At 35.8% G+C, this 15538-nt stretch overlaps 1 protein-coding gene across 1 annotated transcript; it reads right to left on the bottom strand.

Moving 5' to 3' along the window:
• Positions 1-889: 889 nt before the first annotated feature.
• Positions 890-12752, bottom strand: LOC145570406 (uncharacterized). The gene is made up of 4 exons (XM_081629475.1): positions 12279-12752; positions 8220-8392; positions 6468-6526; positions 890-1573 (listed from the first exon to the last, which is right to left on the bottom strand). Exons 1-4 carry the CDS (start codon positions 12430-12432, stop codon positions 1234-1236), a joined length of 726 nt encoding a protein of 241 aa, XP_081485601.1. The 5' UTR covers positions 12433-12752; the 3' UTR covers positions 890-1233.
• Positions 12753-15538: the final 2786 nt, after the last annotated feature.

The raw sequence follows: 15538 nt of genomic DNA, 5'->3' as shown, positions 1-15538 counted from the left end.
CGCTTTAGAACTCTTAACTTTATCATTTTTGTTAGAGCCCAAAGACGAATTTAAAAAATTTGATCTTGAGAAGGTTTGCTTGATTGCAGAAAAGGTTTACCCCATGGAATTTACGGACCAAGAAAGGTACAATTTGAGGTATCAATTGCAACACTTTTTTTGTGAAGCAAAAAATGAGCCTAGTTTGACTCATCATTCTACCTTTGAGGAATTTTGCGAACACTTGGCACAAATAGGAAAATCAAATGTATACTTTTTGTTTGATAGACTAATGTCTAGTTTTGACCCTTCCTGTCTCATCAGCTACCACTGAAAGAGCATTTTCAGCAATGAAGATTATGAAAACAAGACTACGTAACAAGATGGAGGATGAGTTTTTGGCCGATAGTTTAGTTATTTCCATTGAAAGGAAGATTTCTAAGTCATTTAGTACTAAGTCAATAATTGATGATTTCAAATTATTAAAATAAAGACGAGCCTTACTTTAATAGTTTGCTAAATAAATAGATTGTGACATTTGTATGAGAAAGAATTAGATTGTGACACTTGCATTTTATTTTATTTTAATTGTTTGGTAATATTTATTATATTTAACTATATTCTTATACTCCTTGTTATTATTGTTATTATTTAGCTATATATTATTGGTCCCCGGAAGAAAAGGTTTCAAGATCCGCCACTGTATAGGGTAATTAACTTCATGAGATTTGAGTTGTCTAGAAGCATAAGTTATCACCTTCCCATTTTGTTGTAACACACAACCTAATCCATTCTTTGAAGCATCACTATATACTTCAAATCCATCACTTCCATTAGGTAAGGCTAAAACAGGTGCAGTGGTTAAACGCTATTTAAGAGTTTGACAGGCTTGTTCACACTTTTCATCCCATTCAAACTTACTTTCCTTCTTCATCAATGTAATTAAGTCCAGTTTCTGATGAGCATTCCTCATTTAATACAATTGCCAACAGAGTGGACTTTACTTACTTTTCAGTTTTCATCCAGCATGATCATAATAACTTCCAACAAAATGTACAAAATCATGGGGTAAATTGATCATGTTCCAGATTTACAACAGTTCAGCTCATGATTAAAAAGCCACAAAAGGGTCATCAGCATTCATGATCCACGCATATCGACAATAGATCATAGCAAAATCCACCAAAGACCATATTTGTCACCAGAATTCATGCCGAGCTTGAGGCGAGAATTTTTATATATACATATAATCCATTATGGCAATGGAAAATGAGGAACATTATCTATGCTCCAAGGATGGGAATAATTAGGGGGAGAACCTTCTGGATAATGCGAGAAATTGGGATTAGGCTCATATCCTAGTCCTGAAGGCACATATCTAGGCATGCTTCTTTGGGTGTCGAATCTTCCAGCATTGCTACTAATGGGCATGGGCAGACCAGAGGCTTGATTGGGATGCAGATAAGAAGAATGCTGAAAGACCCATCCATGAGGGTGAGGGTGCGGGTGAGGAGGAGGAGGGTGAGGACTGCCTGCTCCAGGATGCTGATGAGTGACCATCGGAGCTAATGTGCTCATAACACCAAGGCTTGACCTATCACATAAGAACATTCACATTGATATTTTACAAAATCCATATAAAGACAATATATTAAATTTATCTTCTCTTATGAATAGATATGTTAAATTTATCTCAATTGTTTAAACAATACAAAATAAATCTCCTTTAATCTTCGCTTCTGATCTCCAGTGTACAGTGTTTACCAATGAATATAAAGGGAAGTTTTTGCTTTCTTTTTCTTCTGTCTTTACCCCTGCCTTCACAAGTTTCCACACTCTAATAATACTCACAAAACAGATGCTTGCTAGTTTTGGGAAAAGATGGATACAAGGGGATCTTTACATATTCCATATAGCTAGTTAGAAATTTTGGAGGTGGGGCAAAACGCATCAATTTCTCCACTCAGGTAGATGATATGGATGAACAGACGATGCGTGAACATCATGTGCCTCCAAGAGACAAGATGGACAGGAGAAGGAGCTCGAGGCTTGGTTTTGGGGTATAAGGTATGGTATGTTGGGCAAGAAACGAGCCACAGAACAAGGAATGGTGGAGCTAGGAACGGAGTTGGTGTGGTTCTCGATGAGAGGTTGGCAAAAGAGGTGATCGAGGTCTATCGGAAGAACGATAGGTTGATAAGGCTGAAGTTGCTATGTGGCAAGGAGATTGTGAATGTTATCAGTGCTTATGCTCCCCAAGTGGGTTTAGATGCAGAAGAGAAACGACAATTTTGGGAGGACCTAGACGAGGTGGTGCAGGGTGTCCACCACTCAGAGAAGTTATATATTGGAGGGGATCTAAATGGGCACGTTGGGGCGAGCCGAGATGGCTATGAGAGTGTCCATGGAGGCTTTGGGTATGGGCAGAGGGACGCCGGTGGTGAAGCTATTATGGATTTTGCCCAATCATATGATTTAATTTTGGCTAATACTTGGTTTAAGAAGAGGGATTCACACTTGATAACTTTTCGGAATGGAGCAAATGCAACTCAAATAGACTTCCTGCTCACAAGGAGCATAGATAGACAAAGTTGCATAAACTGTAAGGTTATCCCAGGGGAGAGTGTGGTCACCCAACACCGGCTATTGGTAATGACTATTCGTCTGAAAGAGAAGGCGAAGAAAAAAGTTAGACAAGAAGAACCAAGGATAAGATGGTGGACCCTAAGGGATGCAAAAGCTAAGGTTTTTACAGAAAAGGTAATTGAAGAAGCGGATTGGGATGGAGAGGTGGATCCGGACATGACTTGGTTACGAATGAAGAACTGTTTCCTAAGAGTGGCCAAAGAGGTCTTAGGGGAAGTAAGGGGAAGAACTTCGGTACAGAGAGATACTTCGTGGTGGAATGAAGAGGTGAAAGCAGTAATTAAGCAAAAAAGGGAATGCTATCAAGCCTTAGGAAAATGTAGGAGTGATGAAACCTTTGCAGCGTATAAGGAGGCTAAGAGTAAGGCAAAGGCAGCTGTTCGCCAAGCAAAAGAAAAGGCATATCAGGAGGTTTATGAAAAGCTTGATTCCAAGGAGGGAGAAAGGATCATTTATAAGATGGCAAAGAGAAGACAAGAGGCAAGGAAGGATATTGGCATGGTGAAGTGTGTCAAAGATAAGAACCAAATGGTCCTAGTGCAAGAGGAGGGCATCAAGGACAGGTGGAAGGGGTACTTCGATGAATTATTTAATGGAAGTAATGGAGTTGGGATAGGAGATACCTCTATGAGTGATGAAGAAATCAACATGGAGTATGTGCGAAGGATTAGGAGAGTAGAGGTGGAGATTGCACTGAGGAAGATGAAACCTAAGAAGGCGGTTGGCCCTGATGGGGTACCGATAGAGGTGTGGAGGTGTTTGGGTAAGATTGGTATTGATTGGTTAACAAACCTTTTCAACAAGATATGGACGGCTACAAGGATCCCACAAGATTGGAGGAAGAGCACCTTGGTCCCGGTTTATAAAAACAAAGGAGACGCTCAAGATTGTTCTAACTATCGAGGAATTAAGCTTATGAGCCATACTATGAAGTTGTGGGAAAGGGTGATTGAACAAAGGTTGAGGGCATGCACAAGCATTTCAGATAACCAATTTGGTTTTATGCCTGGGAGATCTACTATGGAGGCAATCCATTTGATAAGACAAATGATGGAGTTTTATAGGGTAAAGAAGAAAGATCTTCATATGGTCTTTATTGATTTAGAGAAGGCATATGACAAGGTGCCAAGAGAGATACTTTGGTGGGCAATGTTGAAGAAAGGTATCCCACGAAGGTATGTAGACCTAGTTAAGGATATGTATCGGGATGTGTCAACAAATGTGAGGACATGCGGAGGGTTGACAAAAGATTTCCCTATTACAATCGGATTGCATCAAGGGTCTGCATTAAGCCCTTTTCTTTTTGCAACGGTTCTAGATGAATTAACTAGACCAATTCAAGATGAGGTTCCATGGTGTATGCTGTTCGCAGATGATATCGTTTTGGTGGATGAGACTAAGGATGGGGTTAATGTCAAGTTGGAGCAATGGAGGCAAAGGTTGGAATCTAGAGGGTTTAAGCTAAGTCGGAGTAAGACTGAATATTTGGTATGTCGTTTTGGCACTCAGAGGGGGACAAGCAATGAAGTGGTGAGTTTGGATGGAAAGGATTTGACCATGAGTGAATGTTTTAAGTACCTAGGGTCGATCATCCAGAAGAATGGTGACATTGATCAAGACGTGACCCACAGGATTAAGTCAGGGTGGCTTAAATGGAGAGCGGCCACGGGAGTGTTATGCGACCGCAGCATTCCCTTAAAGTTGAAGGGAAAATTCTACAGGACTGCCATAAGACCAGTGTTGCTCTATGGTACAGAATGTTGGGCTTCTAAGAAAGAGCATATTAAAAAGATGGAGGTTACGGAAATGCGCATGTTAAGGTGGATGTGTGGAAACACTTTAAGAGATAGAATCAGAAATGAGGTTATTCGCAAGAAAGTAGGTGTGGCGGGCATTGTAGATAAATTAAGGGAAAATCGTCTGCGTTGGTTTGGACATGTAAGACGGAGACCCGAGGGTGCACCGGTGCGAAGAGTGGAAGAGTGGGACCATGGAGGGATTAAACGAGGAAGAGGGAGACCAAAGATGACTTGGTTGGAAGGAGTGAGGAAGGATATGAAGTGCATGGATTTACGTGAGGATGAAGTTTTGGATCGTAAGGGATGGAGGAGAAAGATTTATGTTGATGACTACACGGAATAATCAAATTTGGTTCATGTTAGCCGACCCCACTTTTGGGATTAAGGCTTTGATTGATTGATTGATTGAGGTAGATGATATGGATCCTTATTGAACACTAGTGCCTGGGACCCTCTAAGTTTATGCAACATATGGTATACTCTAAGGAAAATAAAATCAGGGATAGCCAAAGAAGCATAGGTCATTATGGAGTTAATGACGCACACAGATCAAAACTTCCAATTTACTGTGGTTCAGATGAAAATCTCACTTAAATCTCTAAGAAGAGCTAGGGACAATAAATCACCATCAACACCAACTATGACTTTCAATAGACTAAACACTAAAGTCACTGAACAACAGCCAGACAACAGTCATGAGGTTAATAGAAGCCTAGAGCTGACCTAAAAAATGAGGAATGAAGACAAACTAATCTCGATTCTACAAATGTGTTCAACTTATCAAAACCACCACCGCCCCCCCCCCCCCCCCCCCTTCTTTCTCTCCCCCTCCTACATTGATGCATTAGAAGCTTGACCAGCTTCGCTTAATGGACTACTCACTGCTGACAAATGTACAAGCAATAATCACAAGTTCCATGACAGATCTCAATCACAGATGAAACTTGGCAACTAAAAGATTATGCCTAGATAAATCACTGAACTCACTAATATTAGGGAAATGAATGTTCTCACTTGTGTCCAGAGGAATGCTGGAGAGACCTAAAACATGCAGGATAAGTTGACAAAGTTCTCAGATAGTTGCATGGTGCTCATATCGGACATGGCCAGTAATAATGATGATTGTTCCACTTTACAGAACACTGTATGTTAGTAAAGGTTTAAGATAAATATTGCAAAGGGTGACAAATTAATCTAGCTTTTTCACCTACGATACCGTCCAGCAAAAACTAAGCTAGAGACTCTGAATAATTACTAATTACACATGCCATATATACTTCAAAATGTAGTCACAATATGAAAGCAGAAGATTCTCATCCATGCATCAATTTCTCAATTTCTTGGTAACATATATAAAGCTGTGTTCTCATAGCATGAAACATGAATTCGTTAAGAATCTTATGATGGTATTCAACATCACCCAGCACCTTAGGGGTAATAAGATAATGTTGATGTTGACATCAATTTTCTATTTGTAACAGTGATACTTTATTTTGTTGCTTGAAGACGAAAAACAAGTGTTGAAATTTTACCAAAGATACTAAGACATGGTGGTTATAAAAGTTTAGCATCTAGAATGACAACAAAGACAGAAAAGTAAATTTTCTAACATCCCATTCATTTGGTCAATCTTTAGATCTTGGGTTTTCATAAACAAACACTGCATTTGAATTTTGGAAAATCTTTCGCACTAAAGAGAGCAATGCTAGTTGGTATTGTAGACAAAGGTTCATCCATAATCTGTGTCTCTCATATCATGCTGATACAGATGCAGAGCAGATACACAGTGTGTATCATTATTAATTTCTTAACAAGGAAAGCATTGAAATATTTTGAGGCACCCAAAATGAAAATGAAAATAACACTTTTTTTAAAAGTAATCAGAAGTCTTAATCTGTTATGGCATCCCTAGCTTCATTTACTTAGTAAAATTTTAGTATAATCCAACACTAAGGCCATAATAGATTTTCAGATGAAATCGAAAGTAAGAAGCATTTTCAGATAAAAACAACTTCACAGGCTAAGGAGTGAATAAGTGCTTACTGAGAAGATGGATGAACTTGAGTGAATCCACGAAATGGACAAATGTGAACTCTATAAGGCTGCAGCAAACAAAAAATGTGAATATTATTCACGTTTGTCTTTAACTGTTTCTTAGAAAATACTATCAGCATGCGTAATCCTACAGCAGGTTTTTGGCAAGAAAAGGTTACAAAGAACAGCATAAGGCCCCGTCAAAAAAAAAAAAAAAAAAAGATAGGGCAACAGTTTAATAAAGAAGCATCAGATACAGCATCTATCTACCATCTACAAAATCAAACCAGAGAACCAATAAAAAAAAGTAAATGCCTACACCTATCAGAAGCTTTATAAACATCTGTAAACACAACTTCTCTTATCTTGTACGATAGGCTTTCAATTCTACTGCACTAACTTCCTCTGCAAACAATTCTTGTGCAGACCTATGATAATAACTCCCATAGATTACAAATAGAGTTTCCAATGGTTTGTTATAGGTCATATATAGGGAGAATAAGGTGTTTTGAGGGAGATTAACAATGCTTAATTCTAACAAATCTAGAAAAGCAATATTACTTACTTTGAAGTTTGAAGATCAATATAGTGAGGTCATTCTAAAGAACATATACATTTGACATTTTAAATTAGTGACTTTAACATATTTCTACAAGTACACAAAGAATGCACTCAACATTTAGTCAGCTCAATTTATACCAAAGTAATCTAAAGGAGTTCAGCTGTTTCGTGTTAGAACTTAAAGTATTCTTTACTTTGCAAAAAAGTCTTCCCATTTTCAAAGGTATTGGAAGATTCCATCTACAATTCTCATCCATTGTGATGTAAGAGATGAACTAAACAGTCCAGATCAAGGGTCTAATGAAATGGCCTCTTTTATTTAAGAGATAAGCCAGCATACACTCACTCAATTAGCCTCGGCATTCATCACCTTAGAACGATAATGCTTCAGAGGTATAGGGTGATTTTGACATTGATGTAACTGTGTAAATACTTTGACATAGAACCTCATCAGTTATACATATATGGTTTATGCTATCCAAATCCACTCAGTTCCAGAAGGTAAAGGGGCCACTCAGTTCTCGATGTACCTTCTTCTATAAAAGCCAATCCTTTATCAAATTGAAAAATTAGGAGATTTTCTTCTAGAACTCATCTATAACATTATAGTTTGCTTCTACATCAGTAATGACCCAAAAATATATGGTTCATGCAACCCAAATCCACCCAAAAGTGTACAGAAGGTAAAGGGACCACTCGGTTCTCAATGCATCTTCTTCTATAAAAGCCGATCTTTATCAAATTGAATATTTAGGAGATATTTTCTTATAGAACTGATCCATGTTGCTCTCTTATCAGTATCTACCCTAACACAAATGCATGTGTTACATGCTTAAATCTTATCTGATATTATACTATTTTATCCACCAAATTTGCTTGACAAAGATAGCATTATTTATTATTACAAGTTCTTTCAAATTAAAGATCCTTTATAGTTTGTAGTTACCCCAGACATATTATATTGACATGTTCACATTGTAATTAATCTTAAAGATGTTTAAAACAACTTGATTTTAAATTTGCATAATCAAATTAATTTAATAGAAAACATTAACAAAATAGAGATCGTTGTCGACAAAATAATCCATAGCCAAAGTTCAGATTCTATTTTAGTTATATTTTCCATTCATTTTATGTTAAATACTGATTCATAATGTATAAAGTTGTACTATATAACAAGAAAAAAGTATCTTTAATTACCATTTCAGCAAAGGTGAAGTAAAAAGGATAGTTATCCACATTCACATCATCCATTCCTGGTTCTGGGGATGAATTGGTGGAGCCACTAGCATATAACCATCGACCGTTCTCAATTTCCCGGCAGTTTGGGCATTGCATCATTCCCTTCATGTTGAATGCAGAACCAATGCAGTCTGTACCACAGATCATGAGAAAGGACATTATATGGGAGTCAACTAATAAAGAAACCAGAAAGAATTCTTACAACATCAATTTTCTGTGCATGTTCTGTGGAATTCTTTTCACTACTACGTTATGTTAGAATTCAAGATATCTGAAAGTATTTCAACAATTTGAATTGGTCTTTTAGCGTACTTTGGCAAGTAAAGCATTTAATGGGCTCATCAAAACTTGTAAACACCATTATGTGACTATGCCTCTAGTGCACACAAAAGTAGTAATATAAAAACAAGAGATTGTCAATTAACAAAACAAGGTTTATGATTCGAGACAAATCAAACTAGAGATCTTCTCTACAGTTGGACGATATCACGATAATATCATAGATACATTAATTAAGGGTTTCCTTAACTGCAAAACATTCTTTATAGTTTGGATAAGTAATAAAGAGATCTTCATAATGAGACACCAAGGAACATATACAAAACTACGCTTGAGAAAATTATATGGTTGCTGAAAACCCTGTTATGCCGTGAGAACATCATGTATAACTTTGCATACAAAATCAAGAAGAGAAAAATACAACGTGAGCTAAATCACAGCTATGCAAAATAGTATTGAAGAAGGGTAATAATAAGAATGATAAAGTTGAATATATATAAGGAACTCCAGAACTCCCAGGGCAATGAAAACTAAAAATATAGCAACAAACAAAAGAAGTTACAAGCTAACAACAATGAGGGGTAAACATACATCTGTAACTGTAGACCAGAGCATTATAAGATGGCAGTGGCTGTTTCTCGAGTAAAAGATGGACGTGTGGCTAATGTATTCAGACTAAGCAGTTTATTTCCGATTCAACAAGACCTTGGTTCACTGGTTAAAAGCTTGTAGACAAATTACAAAAGGTTTGGGAAAGGTATCACAGGAATCATTGGTGGTATGAACCAATGGACTGACAAAAATCATTGGTGGTTTTACATCCACTATCACATAATATGAGATGTAAGTTGGAAAATTTTGCTTCTGTACCAATACCCCTGAAATATTTATAAATCAACTTTCTCGCTTGTCCCGGATACATGCATAATATTCACTCGATCATAATTTGACATAATGCATCTTTTATCGGCTACAAGAATACAAACTCTTCTAGAGACCTCTCATTTTCATCTGAATCCAATTTATAACTAGAAGATGAGTGACACTTTAAGTTTAAGACAACAAATCAAAGAAGCTGCCAGTGATCCCATACCATTTATAGCAGCTCCTCAGCACGATCAGATCAAAGCATCTCCGTCAACCACAATTATTAAAAGAAACATGAAATTCTATCTTACAGTTAAAAAATGATTTTGAAACCGCAACATTGTAAACTACAAGGGCTATTAATAAACATTGTCTCACGACCCTCACCTATCCCTACCAAGAAGAAAGATCCACAATATAAAATATACGCAGAGTAGCTCTAGGAGACCATCCTTTTCCCTTAAACTCCCACGTTTATGAAAATATTTGCACATCAGAAAGAGGTTAAATTTTCAAAAGATTTACTTAAAAAAGAACCAGGTAATTTGCATTTTTAAACAAAGTACCCCAAAAATGTAGATGAAGTTAGTTTGAAAGACTGCAATGAGAGGACATATATGACAGAATTAGTACCATCCACTATAATAATTAAACAAAATCAACCTATTCAGAAAGTTCTTCCACCATCATGACAGCCTGAAACTCCAAAATAACTTAATTATAACTAGGGACAAATCAACTTTCTCGCTTGTCCCCTGTCCCCATAATCGCACCCGGAAATTGAAACACGCAGAGGACAGTTAGCAAGTGAAGAGCAGATGGTATTTTCCCAAAACTATCCTTTATTCTACCACTTGTTCCTCTCTTATTCCGCCATCTTTCACTTTCTTTATTTTCTCTCTCCTCCTTATTCTTCCCTTTATTTACCCTCCCCTAATTCTGATCATTATTACCATTACAATAATATTTTTCATCTCTTTCAAAAACAGTTTTTTTTCCAGATTCTCCTAAATTCAGTCAGATCATATTCAAATGGCGCCTAAGCTTACAAAAATTCCTAGCATGCATGACTTTATAACTTTATAAGCTTGTACAGCGTGTCATTATACCCATAAACAGAGATATCTACCTTTTAGTGATAAGTAATTCCTTGCATAACACATTGATAAGGATGCCAATGTCCAACAATATCAAATCCCCTAACAACAACATAATACACCAAACAAAAACCAAAGAATACAACATCCTCACTAAATGCATTGTCATGATATCATGCATTAATGCCTCAAACTGAAAGAGAGTATAAAAAAGATAGATGGTAATTTTTTACAAGAATCAAATGATGCACTAAAGAACAAAACATGGAAGAAGCATGTCCAGAAAAGCAAAAACAAAACAAACAAAATCAATGGTGTCCTTTAGAATGAAGTATCTCCAACAGGGCAACAACCACAGTGTTAAGCTCGTGTTTGCTACTTAACTGTACACTTACAAGACAGCATCCCAGTACAACATAGGGGGAAAAAAAAGAATAAACCAATATAAACACCGCCATAATCAGATTATAAAAAGATCTACCCCCAACCACTATAACATTGACAAGGCTTTAAATTATTATGCTAGATACCAGTGTTACTTACAGGAGCACAGTGCGCTGATGTTATCTTGAAAAAAATGTTTAAGAATTAAGCCTGTCGGGGATTTCCCAAAACACTGACCAGGTAAACATTGCATAATTTCATTAATACCTACTACCCACTGAATTGAAGAAAGTGTTCTACAAAACTCAAACATAAAACTGCAGATTACACCTCACAAGTGTTTATAAAAATATTTAAAAACAAGTTATATCAGCTTCAAATATAGGTGAGATAAAGTCAGACTTGATGAATAATTAAACCCAGTATCAGAGGCTCTATCCACTAATAAGCTAAGACCCTTTACACTTATGTATCATGGTTTAAAATCTTTATATAACTGAAATTCAGGAATCAATTCACAATGAAAAGTTCCCGTTACCCCTCTTTTAGTTATAGACAGAAATGTGGCATCAACGGTATCTTTTGTGATCTATTATCGAAAATTTATACTTCTTACCATGCATGACGCATGCCCTAAATTGCCATCACACAAAAGATACGAACACGTGTTTTGTTTTTAGTTACATCTCTAAATGATTGGCTAGGAAAACGAATTAACCAGTCCTTTTCCAACTAAATCTTTGAAAGGCATTACCATATGACAATTCAGCACAATACACATGTTCTACTAAGATCCTATTTGACACTTAAGCTGGAAAAAATATTTTCTTGGGATTAGCCCTAAAAATCCAACTCCTAACATATTTACAGGTCTATAATTTCATACTAAAACCCAAAAACCTCGACTTCGAGACATGCAAGGCTTTAATATAAAGGCTGTATAATTATTACTTGCACGATTTAGTCTTACACCAATTCCATGGATCTACCAAGATAAAATGTGATGCAAACACAAGAAAATGAAACTTGTATGAGTGCCAAAGAAGCTACTTACACATGCAAATTTTGGAATAAACAAATTCCACCAGAATCCATCTTCAACTAATGTCACATCATAATTGATGATACATAACCACAAATGAACTAAAACCATCAAAACAAATTCAATTTACAAGCAGAACAACATCAAATTTTACAACTAAGAACACAAATTGAAGCACATAAACTCAAATTCTCAAATTTTATAATTGATATATATAATAAATAAATATATAAATAAATAAATAGAGAGATAGATAAATAAATAAATAAAAACAATCCAAATTAAAATTAAAGAATTGGGTATAAAATAAAATAAATTAAATTAAAAAAAGAGGTAATGGATGATTACCTAGATGAAATTCATGGCCACATTTAAGTTTAGCACTGGATCTTTCCCCACCATTGGAGACCAAATCAAGACAAATTGAACAAGAAATACATGATTCCTCAGGTTCAACATTCAAATCAATTGCTTGATCACTATTAATTTCTGACCTCACCATGAGTATAATCAATCAATTAAATAAAACCCCACAAAATTTCTCTCAAAAAAACCACCCAATTGTGGATCAAAAATCTGGGTTTTTATAGACCCAGAAAAATGATCACACAAAGGAAAGAAACCAATAATTATAATAATTGGGTGTGTTTATCTACTTTCAGTTGGCCTCTGAAATTGGGAATGAATGTCTTGTTTTTGGGTTTTCTTTAATTTCTGGGTTAACTGTATTCGCTCTCTCTTCTCTATCCAAGCTGTAAGGTTACGTGGTGCGTACCTTCCGTAGGATTGTCTCGCTTGCAAGCTTTTGTAAAGACAGAAGGATGTTCACATGATATATGTATTTCTAACCAACGGTTAGTGTGTTTGTGTTTGTGTTTGTGTTTGTTTTTGTTTGGTTAATTTTTGGTTCAACAATTATTCATTGTTTATGTTACTTTGGGTCAACTTTAATCATTCATTTCTTCTTTATCAATTTATTATCTTGTCCTTTTATTGTAAATAATGCGGGTTTTAACTGGACTGTAAACGTCACAAATGGGTTATTTCTGGTCAATTGTGAGTCAAGTGGAGTTTGACTGGTTTATAATTTAGGTAATAAATATGAGTGTATCTTTTATTTTGGATTCAATTTGATTGGAATAATATCGAGTCAAGTAAAGTTTGACAGATTATAATTAAGGTAATAAATACAAGTGTATCCTTTATTTTGGATTCTGTTTGATTGAAATCCCCTTTAATTGAACACAAAGTTTCATATGTGGCTGGCCGCACTGTACGGCCAGCCACAATATAATTTTTTTTTATATTATTTTTTTTTTAATTCTTCTTCTCTCTCTTCTCTCTCTCCTCTTTCTCTCTCCACTTTTAGTTTCTTCTTCTCCAATTAGCCACCCATATCACCCCTTCATCAAGCTATCTCCTCTTTCTCTCTCCTCCTTTCTCCAAAAAAGGGCAATATACTTGCAAAACAAACCACCTGCAATTACAAAGGAAGAACGCATGTCCTCCACCAACCCGTCATCGTACTCGGTGAGCTCCTCATACTCCGCCGTCGAAAAACAACTTGACGATTTTTAAGGACAAATTCGGCCATAAAAAACTCTAGATCTAGAGTTTTCATGGTCGAATTTGGCCTTTTTAGCCATATTTGAAGTGAAATTCGAAGCCATTGTTAATTTTAATGGTATTTGTTCGATTTAATTTTTTTTTTAACGATTTGGTTGTGGGTTCGGTTGGATCTATGTTTGTTTGTGGGTTTGGTGTATGGTGGTGGTGGTGGTGGTGGCACGGCGTATTGAGGGTGGGGCTAGTGGCATTTTGGGGGTGGTGGTGGGTCAAGGGTTACTAGGTCGGAGGTTACTCAAGGGGTTACTAGATGAGTAGGTCGGGGGTTACTTAAGGGGTTACTAGATAGGTTACTTAAGTGGGGTTACTTGAAAGGGTTACTTGGAGGTTACTTGGAAGGTTATTTAAGTGAGATTACCTGAGGGGTTACTGGAGGGGTTACTTAAATGGGGTTATTTAAGGGGTTACTAAGGCGGAGGGGTTACTAAGTCGGAGTTACTTGAGGGGTTACTTGGTCCGGTCAGGGGTTACTAAGTCGGAGGGGTTACTTAAAGGGTTACTAGAGGGGTTACTAGATGGGTTACTTGGTCCGGTCAGGGGTAACTTGGTCAAGGGTTACTTGGTCCGGTCAGGGGTTACTTGGTTGGAGGGGTTACTAGGTTGGTGGGGTTACTTTTGTCATTTGCTGATTTGGCACCCGGCCGCATGGTGCGGCCAGCCGCACCAAAAACGCACTATTAATTGAATTATGTTTGATCAAGTAAAGTTTGAGTGGATTATAATTAGGTAATAAAACAAGTATATAAATCATTTTGGAATTTTGATGGATTGTGGCTTGTGATTGGATCAAGTTTGATTCTAATATCAATTGAGATATCATGAAATAGTGACCAGTAAGGAGCTGAGTAATTAATTTATTGGTTTCTGAGTCGAGTTAGTTAAAGTTAAAATTATATTTTTTTTATTGGTTTCTGAGTCGAGTTAGTTAAAGTTAAAATCATATTTTAAAAAAAAAAAAAAAAAAAAGTAAAATCATATTGGTTTTTATGATGCGATAAAACTTTTGAGTCGGTTTTTCGAGTAAAAATCCATATATATGTAAAGTTTTATATATTGAACAGTGATGGTGTGGGAAATGCAACTTGAGTTGGTATAGTTCAACTAAATTTGAACTATACATACATTAGATTAAGTCAAAAATCTCCCTCATATTGGAAAAATTAAATAAATAAATAAAAGTCAAAGTCAAGGCTTGTCACACTAATTATAATCAATAAACAATGTGAGTATACTACCCCGTATTATAAAATTTTGTTAATTATACTACAATATAATTTTTTCCAAACTGTGCTAACAATTTTTTTTTTTTGAAAGAGTTAACATCTTTACATGAATTACATCCTTAACTCATACTTCCGTATTATTGTAAATATTTTTTTTTTTTGACGAGCGTATTATTGTAAATATAATAGTTTGACTTTTGCACTATTTATATACTCCATTTTGACTCATTTTATTAATTTATAATTAAGAAAAAATATAATCATATGAAATCATGTTAAATTCGCCTCAATTTATACTTCATTCTTCGTCTACTTAAACGTCTTAATCCCATAAATGAGGTCGACTACCACGATTATTTCATTAAAATTGACATTCCTAAATGGACATTCCTAAGAACCATAGTGAACCTCCATGATGATACTATATGATTGTATGAAGAAGAAATCTATATCTATACTTAGTATTTAAAAACTATAACCAAGAAACTAAGAAAGACACGTGTCCCCATCCATTCTATTACACTTTTCTAACCATAGTACCAAATGTCAACTTACACTATTAATTTTTTATTATACCATTTTTTTTAATTCTTTCATTAAACTTACACTTCATCTCTTCATCTTCATCTCTCCCCTTTAATTCAACCTTTTCCTATTTTCTCTTTAATTTTAGCCCTTCCACCTTCTATTTAAGCCTCTTTTTCGATTAAAGTTCCAAAATTTTAATTTCTTTAATCATGTTTCCGATTACATATTATA

This window comes from Chenopodium album, chromosome 12 (genome assembly GCF_948465745.1).
Source record: "Chenopodium album chromosome 12, dcCheAlbu1.1, whole genome shotgun sequence".
In the NCBI taxonomy this organism is placed as follows: domain Eukaryota; kingdom Viridiplantae; phylum Streptophyta; class Magnoliopsida; order Caryophyllales; family Amaranthaceae; genus Chenopodium; species Chenopodium album.
The sequence above is the reverse complement of the archived record's forward strand: the minus strand, read 5'-3'. Positions and strand labels throughout refer to the sequence as shown.